General features: G+C 48.6%; 1 protein-coding gene across 4 annotated transcripts in view; it reads right to left on the bottom strand.

Moving 5' to 3' along the window:
• Window positions 1–3253: 3253 nt before the first annotated feature.
• Window positions 3254–18889, bottom strand: part of Extl3 (exostosin like glycosyltransferase 3) — a 93272-nt gene continuing 77636 nt past the window's right edge. For all 4 annotated transcript variants that reach the window (XM_021181879.3, XM_021181878.3, XM_021181877.3 and 1 more), the window contains 3 exons: window positions 11664–11808; window positions 9271–9399; window positions 3254–7257 (listed from right to left, as the gene is read on the bottom strand). In XM_021181879.3, the coding sequence (XP_021037538.1) occupies window positions 7048–7257; window positions 9271–9399; window positions 11664–11808 (484 nt within the window). In that variant the 3' untranslated portion in view covers window positions 3254–7047. The remainder of the gene's footprint in view (window positions 7258–9270; window positions 9400–11663; window positions 11809–18889) is intronic.

An 18889-nucleotide genomic window follows, 5' to 3' on the forward strand; every position in this document is an offset into this window, starting at 1 on the left:
TGCCTCCCAGTGTCGGGGATTAAAAAAAGGGTATGCACCACCACACCAGATTTCATACAGGGACTCCACCTAAATGGTGTACATGCCAATAAAGGGGATGGTGGTAACTCAAGCAAAGGGTTACTGTGGCCTCCCTTCCCCCAGTCTGGAACCTGCTTGCTCAAGGGTGGAGCTACGTGCTCATTCGTCCTGCCACGCCCACTGCTGGAACCTGCCTTTGCTGCCTGGAGGCACACTGGACCCTGCTACTGGACCCTGAGTTACTTGGCGGGATATTGGGTTCCCTCCCCCTTCCTTTATAACTGAGTGTCTGGAAATAGTAAAATTGAGCTTTGATCAGGATTTGTCTTAGCTCCATTCTTTCTTCCGCCCCGTCTAGATTCCTCTCTTTTCAGCGAACTGCCATTCTCAGTTGAACCGTTCGTGTTGTGGACTGCGGGCAGGCTGCAACAGTTTACGAAAAAGCCACATGGAAAGTTATTATCTTGTATCAAATAAAGATAGAATTATTGCTGGGTGTAGCGGTGCATGCCTTTAATCCCAGCAGAAGCAGGGGTAGACAGATCCATGTACTGGAGGCCAGCCTGGTCAACATGAGTTGCAGCCAGCCAGGACTACAGAATGAAACCCTGTCTTTAACGCAGACTGTTAGAAGGAAGATATGCTGCATAGCTAGCTAGGACTGCTCCTAGAGCTAGGAAAAAAACAAAAAACAAAACAAAAAAAAAAACTCCTAGTACCAGTTGATGGTCAGGGATACCTCAGAGGCCCCTAAACTAATACAAGCTCTTGACACTCCTCATGGCTGTCCATGGTAAGACCCTAGTGCTAAAGACACCACACACTTTGGTTATAAGAGCTACAGAAATCAAGCCAAGGGCTGGAGAGATAGCTCAGTGGTTAAGAACACTGACTGCTCTTCTAAAGGTCCTGAGTTCAATTCCCAGCAACCACATGGCTCACAACTATCTGTAATGAAATCTGATGCCCTCTTCTAGTGTGTCTGAAGACAACTACAGTGTACTCATATACTAGATAGATAGATAGATAGATAGATAGATAGATAGATAGATAGATAGATAGAAAGAAAACAAAAGAAAAGAAAAGAAAAGAAAAGAAAAGAAAAGAAAAGAAAAGAAAAGTGAAGCCAAACCTGCTCTGGAACTTGCTCTCTGCTGGCTCGCTTCCATAGTTCTGGAAAACGCTTTGTGGGCTGCTACAGGAGGAAAGCATCAAGATCTTAAGAGCTGTTAACTCTGTAAACCAATACCAACCTGCCATGTGAGCCGTGCCCACATATGCAGCAGTGGAATGACTAGCTATGGGGGTAACCAGCTGCTCTATGATTGGATCTGATTCTTGCTCCATGGGAGAAAAACCTATGCCTGGTACAGTAAACCTGATCAAAAACATAGCTGGGAGAGTCCTAGACCTTAGGGGGTAACTTACTATTGCTGCTGTAGTTAGGTTGATGCAGTATCAAACTGCCTTCCAAAGAGCCACACAGGGAGCCACAGACAAATGCTATTAAGACAAAAGCCTCAATCAGAGCCTCTCCCTATGAATGACAAGAACTAAGACATAGCTATAGCTGATAAAGGTGTTGAGAGTGACATTTATAGTACACACTCTTAAAGCTCAGTGCACATGACAGAAGGGCAGAAACACAGAGAGAAAGGCTACAAAATGACAGCCATCATAGCCATGAACTCAGCCGCTAACGACCTGGCCTGGCCTGCACAAGACTGGCCACATCCACATCAACCATGGATGGGGGAAGAAGGGCTCACCCATCTCTGTTAAACTACAAGCTACTTGGAGATTCTAGAAGAGGAGTCACTATTCAATTGTGTACTCGCTGAAGAGTCCATGGGGCTCCAGAGGATAGTGTCACATCCATGGTCACACAGACAGCCCTGGTTAACTCATCTGGGTCACAAAACCAAACAAGGCTTGGGGTGTTGCCACAAAAGGACCTCTGGGTCCCTTTGTCTGCATGGAACGGGTCTCTGGGGCAGGTGGACAAGGCGTTGGCAGGTGACAGACAGACCAACATGTGAGACTGTGTAGAATCTGAATGTATTCTCAGAAAGTGAACATCAATCTTATATAGTACAGAAAATACAAAGGGTAGCAGGCAAAATACATTGAAGTTACCTGATTCAAAACAAAGGAATGACTACAAAGGGACTTACAGGAACCGGGTAAATGTTTACAGTAAAGATAAAGCAGTCCTGCCTAGGGTCAGCTTAGTGACAGATAAGGATTTCACACTCTAGTGCTATACCTTTGAACCTTGTGAAGGCCAGCACCAGGGGGTTCTGCTCTTGGCAGGTCTCATGAATAATGCAATATCACAACCCCCCTAATTCCTAGGCCTTGCTAAATTCTTATATGAGTGTAACTTTTAAGTAACTGGAGAATCTCCATTTGTCAGAAGAATTCACCAACTTGCTTCTATATGCAATGTAGCCTGTACTGAAGATTTCTCAGTGGGATTCCCTGGCTCTATTTGGTATTCCCTTGTTTGGGTGAGATTTTCTAGTGTCCTTAGTAAATATTTTGCAGACCAGCTCTGAGCTACTGGCTCCATCTTTTGTAATGCTGAATTAGTTACTGAATAGGTTAACTTCCTTACTACAGTCTTACAGGATTCTAAGCTCAGCTTCTGGGACCTTGGAACATTGGGGAGACTTAACTATAACAGAATTTAATCTTAAAAGGCACTTATAGTAAAACAATACTAAAAGAGAGCTCTCGTAGTTCCATACACCAGACTAACACGGGAATAGGGTACGAGTATATGGGTAAATGAGAACGCCAAAGCTCCAGGAGGTGAGTTTCCGTGATATGCTTCCTCGTGAGTGGCTCCCAGGCTTTTCATTCTGTCAAGCAGACCTGACAGGCTGAGTGCTTGGCATTTCCCAGTGTGCGTGGCAGGGTGTGAAAGGGGATACCCAGGGAAGAGGGATGGACAGGAGAGGGAAGTGAGAGGGGGCAGGTAGGCGACAAGGTGAGTTACACACGCGTATGAAAGTGTCGGAGGACAAATCGAGTGAGAAAGGCAGCATGTGAAACTTTAGAAGATGCTTACTTACCATCACCAGTCACCAGGAAAGGTGCTCTGAACTTTGAACCCCAGGCTGCTGAGCACGTGGAACTGAACCGAGCATCACCCAACGACTACGCTCACAGGTGTTCACTGCAGAGAGGTAGGTGGATCCACAAAAGTACCTGCTCATCAAGTGTTCACGGCAGCTTGATTTAGAAATAGCTGAACTCGGAAAATCGCGCAAGTGCCCAAGATGTCCTTAAACTCCAGGCAAACCTCCTGCTTCTTGAGTACTTGGACTACAAGTCTCCATCATCACAGCTGGCTCACTCATCATTGAAACACAGGAATGGCTGATTTCAAGATAGCTACCCCCTTTCCACCCTTCCTACTGCCTCCACCCTGTAGGTCTGAGCCCCAACCCAAAACTGTCCCCAAGGTCACTAAATTTGCGGGTACCCTGGGAGCAATCCAGCCCACTCTGCCTGTGCTCTCCCCCAAACTGGCCATAGGTTCAGCTTGTCACACTCATTCAGAGGCCCACTAGTCACTTCCTCAGGGCTGTATCCCTAGAGGGTCCTCCTTCAGTGGGTGAAGTAGATCAGCAGCGTACACAGGCCACCGTCAGCCAGCAGGGTTGCTCTTTCTGGAGACACAGGCAGCAGCCACTTTTCGGGAGACAACCCAAGGCAGCTGCAGCATTTGAAACACACAGAGAGCCAGGCAGTTTGCTTTATTTTAGTCAATCACATCTGTTCGTGTGTGCCGGGGTGGACTTATAGGATGCTTGTACCTGGCAAATGGCTTGGGCAGCCCATATGTGAGCACACACACTCCACTGCAGAGCCCACACCCAAACCTCAATATCCAGAACCAGCTCAAACAGTTGAGCGACAGTGCCTTTGATGGCCACCGCCGACACTCTGGATTCCACAGGTGGGTCTGAAGCAGAACCAGAAATTCTCCAAGGAACATTCTTGGTATACAGTGACATTTTTATATTGCAGTCTCCTTCACTCTCAGTATCCTGGGATGGAGTAATGAGACCTACAGTATGAGTCCCGCGTCTATGCACACTGCCGGCCTTTAAAGGTTGGACTTCAGTTACTAGCACACACATCAGGTGGCTCACAACTGTCCCTAAGTCCAGATGCTGGCGATCCGATATCCTTTTTTGGCCTTAGCAAGTTGCTGCACACATATGCTTATACACAGACATAGCCACACACATGCACACAATAAAAATTAAACTTTTTTTTTTTTTAAAGATTCCCACAGTAACAGGGTAGCTGCTATGCAAAATGGAACACTGGCTGACAGCCTGGGCTCGTGCTTGCCGGGCTCCCTTATCCTCTGACCGGAGCTGGAGTGCTCCCATCGGGCCATGCAGAAGCCACCAAATCAGGCAGGCACCTTGACATAGCTAAGTCTTTCTTCCTAGCTCAATAACAAAACACCTCCAAACAGCATGAGTTAAAGTCTCCATTTATTTTGTTTTTTACAAAAATCCAACGTAAGACCTTTGTGCTCATGGTTTGAAAGGGGCAGACAGATGGACAAGTCATCAAAGCCACCCCAGGCGGCCCCACCCTCCAGCTCCGTGTTCACTAACAAGGCCACCCCTGACAGGAGCATTAGGTGGTGGCCTGAGGCATCCCGGGGAATGTCACTCTGTGGGTGGCCCTTGACCTTAAGATGAAGAGCAACTGGAAAACAAAGCTATCCTGGCCCTGGAGCTGAGACTAGGTAGCTGAGTGTGACCTGTGTTAGCAATCTGCACTAGGAGGTGACCCATGGTAAACAACGTCAAACACCAGGCAAGGCTCCACGGACGTGTAGTGGCACAATCATTTCCAAGCATGTCCCCTGGCTCCAAAACCCAAATCACAAGCACGGTCCAACTTCTTTGTCTCTGCCTCTTGCCTCTGACAGAGTCCCTCAGGTACAGTCACTGTCCATGCTTGCTGCTGGGGTCCTTCAGTGAGCGTTCCCACCAGACCCAGAGGGCTATCCCCTAGGACACTCTTGACATCACTTTCTCTCAAACACAGATCAGTGATACCCATGAGTGACCCACAGAGGGGGTCCTACCACAGACACTGACTTTCTTATCAGGTACCACAGCACCATTTACAACCTCTCAATGAAAAGAAACGAGACAATAGGGACGGGGCTCAGGGTAGAGCGATTGTCGGGATGTCCACCCACAGCTCTGGCGTCCATCCCCAATACTGGGAGAGGAAAAAAAAAAAAAGATAAAATAGCAGCCACATATTTAGCGCAAACCACCACACTCTTTGGCTCCCCCGGGGGAAGAGGGCTACTGCTACAAGGGCTGGTGAGAGGACAGAAGGTTGGGGAACAGTCTCAACCCCTTCACTGAGTTGCCAAGAACCAGATGTCCCAGGCAGCCCTTGGTGTCAGGTTCCAGAAGACCCAGTGAAGTTCTGCAGCAGCCTGGTCCTGCTGGCCTGAGGGACTCCCGGGGGCCATGCCAGCCCTATGGCAGGAGGGATCTAGAGAGAAGTCAGGACAGCAGGCAGAGGACCGCAAGCAGCAGCACACGTGTCAGGGCCTAGGAAGACGGAACTGGCTTAAGGCAGGTGCATGACCAAGACAGACTGAGCTATGCGTCAGTTGCTGGGGCTGGGGAGACAAGTCACAGGCCGAATCCCTGACCTAAGTTTCCCACTGCCACCATACCCCAAGTTAGTTTATTTCATTTTCAGCCCTGGGAAGAAAACCATCAACAGGACATGGAAAGTGGTGACGTGGGGTGAATTCCTGTTAACGTCTATGACAGACTAGGATTTACCTAGCAAATCACAGCCTCCGGGTTCTAGCACACCCTAGACCTTGAAGGCAGGGGAGGGGGGCGGGGGGGTCCGTACAGCCAACGTGGCATCAGGGGTCTAAACCCCACAGCTACAGGATGGACTTCTAGACACAAGAGGGAAGGTGAATCTCACCTAGGTGTCCCTTCCAAGGCACACGCCTTGCAGTAAGACTACGGAATCCTGGAAGGACCCAGGCTGGCTCTACACCCGCCGAGCTCCCAGACAGCCTGCCAAGTTCCTGTTGTCTCCTTTGTGAGAAACAAGTACCACGGAACTGGCCACCAGCACCCTGCACCAGTGTCACCAGTGGGGTGGGCTACGTACAGGTCTCATCTCTGCCTCACTGTCTGCTGCCTCTTTCTCTCTCAAACACAAGAAAGAATGGAAAGCCGGGTGATGCCTGAGTGCGGCCTGGGCCAACCCTTCAAAGCATCTGGGGAGTGTCGTCCCCACTGTGCAGCCTCCAACAGGACAAGCTGTGGGAGCAGCACTGAGGCATTGGAACGGGGCCAGGAGAGGTCAGGAGACCCTGCCTAGGTCAGGCCCATCCTGCTTATTTCTGCAGCCAGTGTCCCTGGGAGGGGGGCGGGGCCGCAAATGAATGTCCAGGTAATGCAGGGCTGGGGCCCTCTCCACTAAATACATAGCCGGGTAGGACCCTCCCTTGGAGAGATTGGCAGAAATTTCAGGTGCACCCCGACCCACCAAAATATATATATATGTATGTATGTATGTATGTATGTATGTGTGTGTATGTGTGTGTGCATATATACGTATATACACATATGTGTGTACATATACGCACACATATAAATAAGCCTTGAATGGCAGATGTGAAATTCTCTCTTTAAATAATAATAGCTGTTACTGAATTTAAAAACCACGAAGCAGCTGTCCTGGGCTTATGAACAGTCCTCAGTGTTCGCTATCAGTCAGTGCCCTGTGCAGACGCCCTGAGTCTGCTGACCAGGATTCCAGGCCCAGTGTGGCTGACTTTAAAATAAAAGACAGCTATCCCTTTCCACTCTTCCTGCTGCCTCTCCCAGCAAAGGGTCTTGGCCCTGCCCGACAGATGTTCCCAAGGACCTTCGACACCTTGGGAACCTTGGGGGTGACTCCCCTCGCTCTGCTCATTGTCTCCTCAGAACTGGCAAGGCCCTAGATGAACTTGAAGCACTTGGTCTTGTCGTGGGGCAGGCGGGTCTTGAAGAGCACAGAGTCCACCCTGAACTGTGTGTACAAGAGAGGCATATAGCCATACACCTTGACAAAAAAGTTGATACACTTGTGCCGCTCGTGAAAATGAGAGTCATCGTGGGACAAGGCCTGAGGGCACCCTGGGCATCGAAAAGTCCACCTCGATGTCACCTGGAAATGGAGAGAGAGAAAGCAGGGTGAGAACACAGGGTGTCTGCCGACAGAATCTTCTAGCGTGGCCAAGCCAGTGCCATGTCTGCAGTGAATCTGCTGGGCCGCCAAGGGACACATCTACAAAGCCAGCATGTGTGTGTGCATCTAAAACATTAACGGGTGCCCTGCTGTGTCACTGCCCGGAACAGACCGCAAAGTCTTAGCACACCCAGGGCTACCAGTCCAACCAAGTCTACCTCTAGTATTTACTTTCTTGGTGGCACAGTATGATGTTGATACACAGTTGTTTGATTCAGCCATGTCTTTCAGAGCAAAATACTGGAAAACTAGTCAAAATGGAAACAAAGTAATTCTAAAATTACATATCCATTAAAAAAGAAAATTTTAAGAAAATTACATTTTAAAACATAAGAAGATGGTCGGTCTATTATTAAGATTTCCAATGATTAGAAAAATGTAAGAGACACAATGGTGTTGTCACACGGGGCCAACCATTAAGTTAGGCAACCTTTACAAGTTCTGCTGGAGGCCTGAGCATAGGACTCAGCAGGATGGGACCTGGGCTGAGGAGACAGACAAAGACAGTGCGCAAAGGCTTTCTTCTCAAGCTCAGCTCTCAGCCACAGGGGACTGCACACATCTGGTTGTGTCTGAGGACATCATATGTGAGACTGAGGTAGGAATTTAAATTGCTTGTTGTGCCTGCACAAGATGCTCATGGAGCTTAGGCTGGTCTCAATCAGGCAGTGATTCCAGCATCCAGAGAGAGGACAAAGCCCTTTGCAGCACTGCAGCAAGTCAGACCCAGGAGAGGCAGGGGAAGGGCCTGCAGACACAAGACAGCGCCAGGAGTGCTCGGAGCAGCAGGATGATGGTGGCTGCGACCAATGTGTACGTGCAGGAGGAACTTTTCAGAGTTACTCAGAAACTGTACAGACATTCAACCTATGAAAACGAGGAGAAAACCCAGCAAGTGTAAGGCTCTGAAATTAGAACTCAGAATGGGAAACGGTGACAGGAAGACAGACTATGAAAGAAAAATGATTCGGAGATACGGGAAAGGTATAAAGCCTCTCATGGAAGTTCAAAACAGGCAACCCTGGTCCTGGCACAGAGACGGGACAGACTGAAAGTCAGGAGAGAGGAGGACTCCCAGCATATGATGTAGCAGTGCAGGTTCGCCCTGACATGTCCATCATGGAGTGAGGTGGCCGTTATACAACCTTACAACCTTTAACATCTGTTTTAACAGAGTATGTTAACAGAAAGGGCTACTGGACAAGCCAGCGGCACTACTCAGGGTGCACACTAGGTACAAAGCCTTGGCCTCCTCACTCCACCCCCGCTGCTCACCCACTGGCTCACCACAGCTGCACCCACAGCAAAAGCCTGGACTCTATAGCCACTGTTGTCGCTGGAGCAGTCCTTCGGCAGGGTTTCCTCTCATTTCTGTTGCTAATTATGTGTATTACGGGGGTAGGGGGTGTGTGCACACCTGAGCTCAGTGCTTGCAGAGTCCAGAAGAGAGCATCAGACCCCCCAGAACTGGAGTTAAAGGATGTGGTGAGCTGCCACCCAGCATGCATGCTGAGAACTGAACTGGGACACAGAGGAAGGCTGAAGGCCACCACTTCACAGCAATAAACCAGAAACACTACTTTGATATGCTGCAGCTACCATAAGGTGACAAGAAGGCAGCTGCAGATTTCTTTAACAAATCAGTTAGAGCATCTACCCTTAGAAAGTGCTGCCTGCTTCCGGTGTGAAGGAGAGGCAGGGAGTAAAGCTGTCCCTCCCCTCATGCCCAAGTCCCAGCACCCTCAGTTCTCTCCAGTGCCTTGGTGCTCAGGCCTTGTCTTACAGCAATACATCACTCCTGTGTGTGCTGTGGTGTCCTTGTGCACCTTACGCAGAAGTCTCTCAGCTGTAGCTATGTCACAAGCTGCACTAAGGCAAAATGGAAGAAGGAAGTGTGTATGCACACACCTTCCCACAGGTAACGGGACGCACCTTGATGGGGGGCTTCCGTGTGATGTGGGAGACAAGGAAGTTCATGGCGATATCCTCACAGTTGATGTACTCGTCCACCATGTCCCGGATGGCCTGGGGCATCACATAAGAATACAGGTAGGCATAATACTGTCGGGAAGAAAGGATTGGAACATGGTTACAACTTCTCTCACTTTCAGCAAAAAAATATGCATGGCTCTCAGAGCTGTTGGGATATGTGAGGGGAGGTGCCCCGGGGTGGTCCCAGTGGGAACATAGTACTGGCACTTAGGAACTGGGACAGGAATGAGGAGCAACTTCACTGTGAAACATGTCCCGTGTCAGCTTGCTGTCTTCAGTATACAAGAAAGCGCCAGGAGGGGGCCACGCATTCACAAAGGCCAGCTCAGTGGGTTGGGAAGTTGGCGAAGGCATTCTGTGAGGGGCAGTAGCGTGACTCGCTCATCTCAGAGTAGGGATTCTGTGGTGCTGGCGATGGAACCCAGGCCTCTCGCATATCATGGCAATGCTCTACCATGGAGCTGTACGTGCCTTCCACATTCAGAACGGGGAACTCTTCAGAGCCCATCTGAACATTTCAAAAGGGAAAGCACTGGCCAGCATCACTCACAAGAAATCTGAATCAAGGAGTGGAGACGACGACTCCATGGTTTAAAAGTGCTTGTTTTACAAGGCTAAGAACTAGAGCTTGGGTTCCCAGAACCCTCAGAAATGGCACGTGGGTGTGCTAACCTGTAGTTGCAGCCTGGAAATGGGGAGGAGACAGAGGACCTCCAGAGCATGCTGGCTACCAAGACAAGCCGTATCTGCAAGCTCTGGGTTCCCTGAGACCCTACCTCGGTGAATAAGGTGGAAAAGTGATCAGGGGTGATTCCTGACTTAAACCCTGGGCCTGCACATACACATGCATGTGCCCATACACATCCAAACAAAACCTGCACACACATACATACCACGTACACATCTGGAAAATTACATTAAAAAAAAACACATAATACGAGCCTTGTGGCATTTTAAGTGTCTATAATCATGTTCTTCAAACTCAAGAAGAGCTGGAGCCACCACGTGCAGCCAGAGCACTCTCTCTGCATGCCCCAGCTTAGCTGATGCCAGGCACCACCACAAAAGAAAAGGGCTGACTGGCATGCGCCTTTAGTCCTAGCACTTGGGTGGCAGAGGCAGGCAGATCTCTGACTTTAGGCCAGGGCCACCCTGGTCTATGAGTGAATTCCAGGATAGCCAGAGCTATGTAAAGAGACCCTGTCTGAAAACAAACTGGAAAACTGAGTGCAGAATTAATACCCTACTTACCCCATTTATCCAGAACAACTGCACTTCAACAAGAAGGAACATAAACACCTGAGGTATTTCATGCTTCCCTCACGCCTGCTTTCATACTTTGCTGTTCTGTATACATCGCAGCACATTCATCTCTGACCAGGAACCATCAAGAGCTCAGATGCCACAGAGGACAATGGTTATGTTACAGATCAGAAGAAATGGAGGGTGGGGGGTGGGCAGGAGCAAAAGACAGCATAGATAGAGGTGACTGCAGGAAAGGGGTGCTGGCCGAAGGTACCTGCACTGTGAAACCTAATGTGGACCCAGTGTGAAACCTAACGTGAAAATATCTCTGGGCAAGGGTGGCAGAGCTCCTGGACAGAGTCCCACAGTGGCCCCATACAATGGCAACCAGTCTGAGCCAGGAGTGCCAGGCCCCTGACTGAGCCATGTCTGGGTGGCAGTGCTCATAGTGGACACTGTCCAACAGGTCTTTGATCTAGTGCGCTCAGCTGTCCAGAGTGAGAGCCAATGGTCCACAGGCAGTCCTCCTGGTCCACAGGCAGTCCTCCTGGTCCACAGGCAGTCCTCCTGGTCTACAGGCAGTCCTCCAGGTCCACAGGCAGTCCTCGTGGTCCACAGGCAGTCCTCCAGGTCCACAGACAGTCCTCCAGGTCCACAGACAGTCCTCCAGGTCCACAGGCAGTCCTCCTGGTCTACAGGCAGTCCTCCAGGTCCACAGGCAGTCCTCGTGGTCCACAGGCAGTCCTCGTGGTCCACAGGCAGTCCTCGTGGTATATAGGAAAACCCAGTCTTGACTTTATTTCAGTTAATGTATGTGTGCTTTTTGTTGTTTTCTTGTCTTGAGATGAGGTTTCATTGTACACCATAACCGATCCTCGAACCTGTGATCCTCTTTTCTTAGCTACAGACCACTGGGATTCCAGCTGTGGGCCACTATGCTTGGCTTTCTCCTTCAAAATGTAGGGCTAGCTTGTTTCTGGCACAGAAAGGCCACAGAAGCAGAGAGGCTGGTGTGAAGGCAGCGTGCATTCCCACAGACATTAACCTTTACTAAGCTCGCAACACTGAGCACAGCCTTGTTTTCTTACCTTGTGAAAGAAGGCAGCGCCCGTCAGCACCATGGACAGCTCACAGGAGTAGTTGGAATTGTAGAGCCAGGACTGGTGAGGGATGTCCCAAGCATGGTACCGGCCAGGGAAACCCACAATGCGATCACGTGCCTCTCTCCACACCCTTGAAAACACACACACTTAAAATGAGGGCTTTTACCTAGCCTGCCTGACTGACCCTTAAGGACTTTTGCATTTTGTCTTTTATTTCATTCATTCAGCTTCTCTCTCACCTTTTTAAAACGAAAATTAGACACAAACAAAATAGATAAAATAAATACATACACACACACACACATATATACAGTATCATCATTAATGACTCCACAAGTTTCTAGTAGGCAGGTCACATGGTAAGAAACCCCAGAAGGTTGCATGCATAGCAATCTCCTAAGAAGTGGAAGATACCAATTCCTGTTTTGGTTCTTTTTTTTTTTTTTTTTTTTTTTTGGTTTTTTTCGAGACAGGGTTTCTCTGTGTAGTCCAGCTGTCCTGGAACTCACTCTGTAGACCAGGCTGGCCTCGAACTCAGAGATCCGCCTGCCTCTGCCTCCCAAGTGCTGGGATTAAAGGCGTGCGCCACCACGCCCGGCTCTGTTTTGGTTCTTTAACGGTTTGTTTTTAATGATCATGACAGTTTAGTTCCACAGAACACGTATGTGGATTTCTCTACCCTAAGTCCCTCTTCTTTCTGCTTGAGAGGGCACACATGGGAAGCACTCAGAAACCGCAGGCACTCACTGTGGTGGAGTGCACCCATTTCCTAAACTGATCAGGGCCCGGGGAGAAACCCAATGTGCCAAACTATCCACAGACCATCAAAGGAGGACACCTGTTAAATGCAAAAGAGAGACAGAGGGAGAGGGGGAGAGGAGGTAGAATTCAGCCCAGCTCTGAGAAATCAGAAGAAACCTTAAATTATTATTTTATTATTAGAGTGTGTGCATGTGTTCGTGTTCATGATGTACGTGCAGAGGTCGGTGGCACTGGTCTTCCCTTCCCAGCTTTACCTGGGTGGGTTCTGGGACAAACTCAGATCACTAGGCTCAGAGGGGAAATAACTGTTACCTGCCAAGCCATCTTGCTGGCCCAGGAGAAACTTTCACATCATTTCCAAATTTATAACTAAGTCAAAACAAAAAGAACTACTTCCCAGTTTCACCGCTGAAACTGGAGCGAAGCTGCCAGGGGCTAAGACCGCAGAGACCGAAGCTGCCTGGGAACTCCGGAGCTGTCAGGGCACGGCAATCCCTGAAACAGATCTCATTTCACAGTGTGTGAGAGACACTGATCTAACAGATGACAACTCACAGCTTCCAGCACAAGACAGAGTCTCATCAGACTCCTTTAAATGCTGGAATTTTTGGGTTTTTTTTTTGTTTTTGAGGATATACTATTCAGTGGCATTAAAGATTCACAGTTGTGCCACATTACCAGCATCTGCCTCCAGGACCTGCCAACCTTCCACAGTGGAAATCTAAGTTACTGCCGAGACGGTAATTCCTACTTCAGCCCGGCTCACTCCGTTCCCGCTCTCCCTAGGACCCTGACTTCCAGTGCTTCACGCGTACGCGCTACACAGTGGCCCTCCTCTCTGCTTACACTTCTGACCGTGACAAGTGTTTCTGCTTCCAACAGAAAAGTTTCTGCATGAAGGAAGCAGCAGAGTGAAGAGACAGAATGGGACCAGAGCCCTGCCTGGGTCACACCCAACATGGGGTAAATGTAAAGAGCTCAAAAATTATACATCAGAGGTTGGAATGACGGCTCAGCAGTTAACAGCACTGGCTGCTCTTTCAGAGGTCCTGAGTTCAATTCCTAGCAACCACATGGTGGCTCACAACCATCTGTAATGGAATCTGATGTACTCTTTGGTGTGCATGAAGACAGAGCACTCATGTACATATAGTTAGTAAATAAATAAACACACACACACACCCCAAAAATGAGCAGAGAAGCGCTGGCCAGATGGCTCAGTGGGTAAGAACACTGACTGCCCTTCTGAAGGTCCTGAGTTCAAACCCCAGCAACCACATGGTGGCTCACAACCACCCATCATGAGATCTGACGCCCTCTTCTGGTTGTGTCTGAACATAACTACAGTGCACTTATTTATAATAATAAATAAATCTTTTGGCCAGAGAGAGCAGGGACTGAGCAAACGGGATTGACTGGAGCAAGCAGGGCCTACTGGAGCGAGCAGGGGCGTCCAGAGCAAGCAGAGGTCCTAAATTCAATACTCAACAACCATATGAAGGCTCACAATCATCTTCACAGCTACAGTGTACTCATATACATAAAATAAATAAATCTTTTTTTTAAGAAGAGAGAGATCTACTTATTATTTAGAAAAATGGGCAGAGAAAATAACTGGTCAATAAATAAAAGGAAAATGCAATCAAAATGACCTTGGATTTGCACATTACCCAGCCGGAATGGCCATCATCAAGAAAACAGAAGGTTCTAGTAAGGAGGTGTGGGCACACAGGGCCCTGACACACAAGCAGGAGTGAAGATGAGCCCCGCCTCTTAGGAGAGCAGCACAGATACTCCTGGGGAGTTAAAGTGCAGCCCCAGCTATACCACTTCCCGACCTCAAGTCAGCTTCCTACAGAGACACGTTTCCTGTGGCGTGTCACAGTGCCTGAGTGCCACACAGACACAGTGTGGTTTTCCTTCTGGCACAAAGAGAGAAATCCTGGATGGAGCTGAAGATCCATGCGCCATGAAATAAGCTGGACTTAAAGAGAGATAGGTTTTCAATCACGTGCTGAAGCTGAGGGCAAGGACATGAAATTCAAAGAAGAGCAACAGGGGTGAAGGCGGAGAAGGGGGTGAAGCCTCCCCTCTGTGGAGGCACAGAAATGAGCTCGGACAGCTGACACGAGCTACCGAAGTACAAGCGAGGCAGGCTGTGCCTTCACTCAGTGCCTCCCTGCCCGGCCTACAGGGCGTGGCTGGGATTCAGTCCTAGAGACAGTGTCAGTTCAGTTCTTGAAAGCTAACCCCCACGTTCTGAATGACCTCTAGGAAACACACAGAAAGGGATCCCCTACTTTCTCACCATTCCAGAAAGGTCAAAAACCCACAGATGGCAAAGGAGGCCAGCACCTCCGTGAATTCAAACTCCTCAGAGCATGGACTCCGTCTCTCAGTCATTCCTGGGAGGGGATCTAGGAATGGCTGAGAGTCTCCTCTTAACACCCCACGGTTGCATCCATAGCTCACAGTGCCTCAGCAGGCCTTAAGAGTGTCTTGCCACGTCACACTGCAGCCCGCTTCCCACCATCGACCCCTGCAGTGGCAGAGACTATTCCCAAAGCTCTTCACGGCTTCTCTCCTTTCATAGCAGGGCAGCGGCAGGTGTTTATCACCATGGACCACACAGCCCAGGTTAGCAGGACTTTGCTTCTCAATCTCAGCTAGCAACAGACTCGCTCCAGTAACCCACCACACACAGGCCACGGTGGAGGTTATTAAGGGGAGAGGGAGAGATCGTGAGATTGGGGAAGAGAGAACAGAATGAGAGAGGGGTTGGTGGGGGGTGGGCAGATCTGTCAGAAGTGTGTCCAGCTATTCTCTACCGGACTTACAGTGGATGCAGAAGTAAAGACGATTTCTGTCACCTATGCCTCTGTGTTCACAAACCTAAGCAAAGGAAGCCCACGAGCCAGGCAGGTGAGGGCACAGAATGGAAGACAGAGGAACTCCATCACAGTCGACTCCTGTGACTTGACTAAGATGAACAGCTACTTTCCCCCGATTTATATGGACAAAAACTGACCAAATTCAATAATAATGGTTTCATATGTGCTATTAAAAGCACAAAGTGGACACAGATAAATAGAATTCATCAAATTTTAAAACTATGTGCTTCAAAGAATGCCACAAGGAGATGCAAAGATAGCCCACTGTGTGGGAGACGTTCTGCTCGTCTCTCTGACATGGAGCGGATGCACTTACATCTAGAATAAAAAACCCTGGGGCTGGAGAGATGGCTAAGCGGTTGAGAACACTGGCTGTTCTTCCAAGGTCCTGAGTTCAATTCCCAGCAACTACATGGTGGCTCACAACCATTTGCAAAGGGATCTAATGCCCTCTCCTGGCATGCAGCTGTAAATGTACACAGAGTATTCAGCCCTCTCTCACACACAGAGCACTCTTAAATAAATAAATAAATAAATCTCTTAAAACAACAACAACCACAACAACCTGAAAATACAGCAATAAGATGATAAACAGGGTCTAGAGAGACGGCTCAGCTGTTAGGAGCACTGTCTGCTTTTCCAGAGGTCCTGAGTCCAATTCCCAGCAACCACATGGTGGGTGGCTCATATTCATTTATACTGAGATCTGATGCCCTCTTCTGGCATGCAGGTGTACATATATAGTAAACAAACAAACAAATGAGCAAGTGATCTGTGCTGTCCATCTTTCTCTACTTGACCATATCTGGAATTAAGTAAAATCCAAAGCATGGAGGGGAACACTTGTGAGGGATTTTTCCTTAATTTGAATGAGAAGATCCACTTCTGATCTGGATCTTTGAGGCATGGAGGCACACCTTTAAAATGGAGCTAGGACGACTCACCTCTTATCTAGGCCACACCTTCTGCTGGAAGTCTATAATGAGGACCTGGAAGAAGGAAGCGTTCACTCTTTGCCTGCTTGCTCTTCCCTTGCTGGCACAGCATCCCTTCCCTGGTATAAGAGCTTACTTCTTTGGGATTCCAGTACATGCTGAAGACCAGCGGAGACCCAGTCTTGTGGACTGAACTACTGAATGCTGAGACCTTTGACTGATAGTCATCTATTGCTAGATTAGCTGACCCACAGCCTGTAAACCATTCTAAAAAGTCCCCTTTACATAGAAAGAGACATCCTCTGTATACATTGTTACTCGGAACCCTGACTAATATACAATCCAAACAAAAATAAGCAAAATATCTGAATCAACATTTCTCCAATGAAGGCAGACAAATGGTCAACTCATTCATAATCACATGAAAAGATGCTCAACATCATATCCATCACAGAAAACAAATCAAAACTGTAAAGGGGAGTGGAAAGATGGCTCAGTCCAGAGAGTCATAACTGACTTCTGGCCTCCACACATGCACACACGCACACCTGCATGTACACATACACAAATCTAGTGTGGACTATACCATGTCACACCCATTCAGAATAGCCATAAAATAAAAATCAGTGCATTACGCGCTGAAAAGCTATGGGTACGTGGCACGCTCACTTCACTCCCTGCTGGAATGTGAAACAGTGCAGCCACGATGAAAAGCAGTCTAGTAAGTCCTCAAAACATCCACTCCACGGCTAGGTATGGACTCAAGAGAAGTGTCCCAGCCAAACAAGCATATGATGGGCACAGTACACCACTGTGTATCACAGTCAAGTAGAAAAAAACCAACACAGGCTTGCTGCCATGCAACCTTAATCCCCGTACTCAGAAGGCAGAGGCAGGCAGATCTCTGAGAACACAAGAATAGTGTGATCTACATTGCATGTTCCAGGACAGCCAACGCTATATAGTGAGACTCTGTCTTTTCATAAATAAATGAAGACAGAAAACGTGGCACACCCATACAAAGGGAATCAAATTGTTGCATGCTACAAGACAGACGGTTCTAGAAACACAAGGCTGAGTGGAGAAGGCTGTTGGGTTTTGGACCCAGGGCAAGAGACTAAGGTGCATTTTTTATATACCAAAGCAGATCTTGCCTCCAGGTTCTTCCACCATCCCTGAGTCCCTACCTGAAATACCCTGCTCCCAACCTTGAACTTTCCAGCCCAGGGGCCTCAGAGGCTCCTCCCTATATAATCAAGACATTTTGAGTGCTTGCACTCACCGGTGCTCGCTCGCTTGCTCTCCCCCACCCACTCCCACTCCCGCTTCCCTCTCTCTCCTCTTCCTCTTTCTCATGCCCCTTTCTTTCCACCCTCCACCCCCATTTCCTATGGTGACTTCTCTGGCCTTGGTCCTTGGGGCCAGTGAACTCATCTGCCCAAGAACAGCTTCCTAATAAACCTGCCTTTAATATCATGGCAGCTGAAGCATAACCTATCAAAAGCCACTTCCAGGAGGCCTTTCATGTCCACAAAAGGTAATCCAGAGACATGAAGTTTCGTGGTTGCCTAGAACTTAGGAGCTGGCAGTGACAAAGTCACTGCTGATTCACTTTTTCAGTGTTGGGATTAAAAGTGTGTGCGACCACCGCCAGGCACTGATGTTTTCTAAAATGGATTGTACCAAAATCTAGCCAATTCTAACACCTGGATGTGTGAATGGGATTGTATATAGATTATGTTTAATAAGTGTCAACAAAACTTAATTTCAAGCAAGATGTTCCCCCTGGGCATTTCTCCTGAGGCAAGTCTACAGCAGCGCCCAGCTAACCCGCTAATTCATGCGTGTTTGTAGCTGACGTTATTTTCTGTGATGGAACAGGAATTAAGAATACATTTTCCATAGTGGCCCCTTACGAGCCACAGTCAATGCCAACTTCTTAAAGAGGTTCTGAATGCTCACCCTCTGGTGACCTCACTGTGGACCTGAGCCCACACACCAGTGATGACCCTCTCAGAACCCCTAACCCTCTTCATTCTCTTACACGCAGTGTGCCTCGCTAGGACATCTAAGGCCCCAGAGCACTGCACTGTGAACCTGAGAGCAGTCCAGCACAGTGGGAGACAGAGTTAAGCAGGCATGCAAGTCCACCCCAGCTGTCTGCCACTGCTTACAGCTTTATCTCTGGTGTCTAAACTCACTCCTGTAGATCACCCATACAGCTACAACTTCCACACCAGGCCCCAGGGTAGCACTGTCCGCCTTGTTCATTATTTCCATTAGACACAGCTCTGGGTTGTCTGGGACTGCTCTGACCTCATAAGGAGACTCACCCCTTGGTGAATCTGTAATATGATGGCTTTACTAGGAGACAGTGGAAGCCTAGTTAGAAGAGCAACTTACTGGGGACATGTCCCTGAGTGGACTCCCTGCCCCGGTCCCTTCCCATGACCATCCATTTCTCTGATTCCTGTCTGCCATGGCACAGAGAATCTCCTCTCCATACCCTCTCACCACCACGCTGTTATGGCCACAGCACCCACTGACAGGATGTTTCAAAACCCGAGTCAAGTAAGTATTCCCCTAAGTCACTTCTGTCAGATATGTGACACAGAGAGTTAAC

This window comes from Mus caroli, unplaced genomic scaffold, assembly GCF_978045245.1.
Source record: "Mus caroli unplaced genomic scaffold, Mus_caroli_1 scaffold_12, whole genome shotgun sequence".
Lineage (NCBI taxonomy): Eukaryota > Metazoa > Chordata > Mammalia > Rodentia > Muridae > Mus > Mus caroli.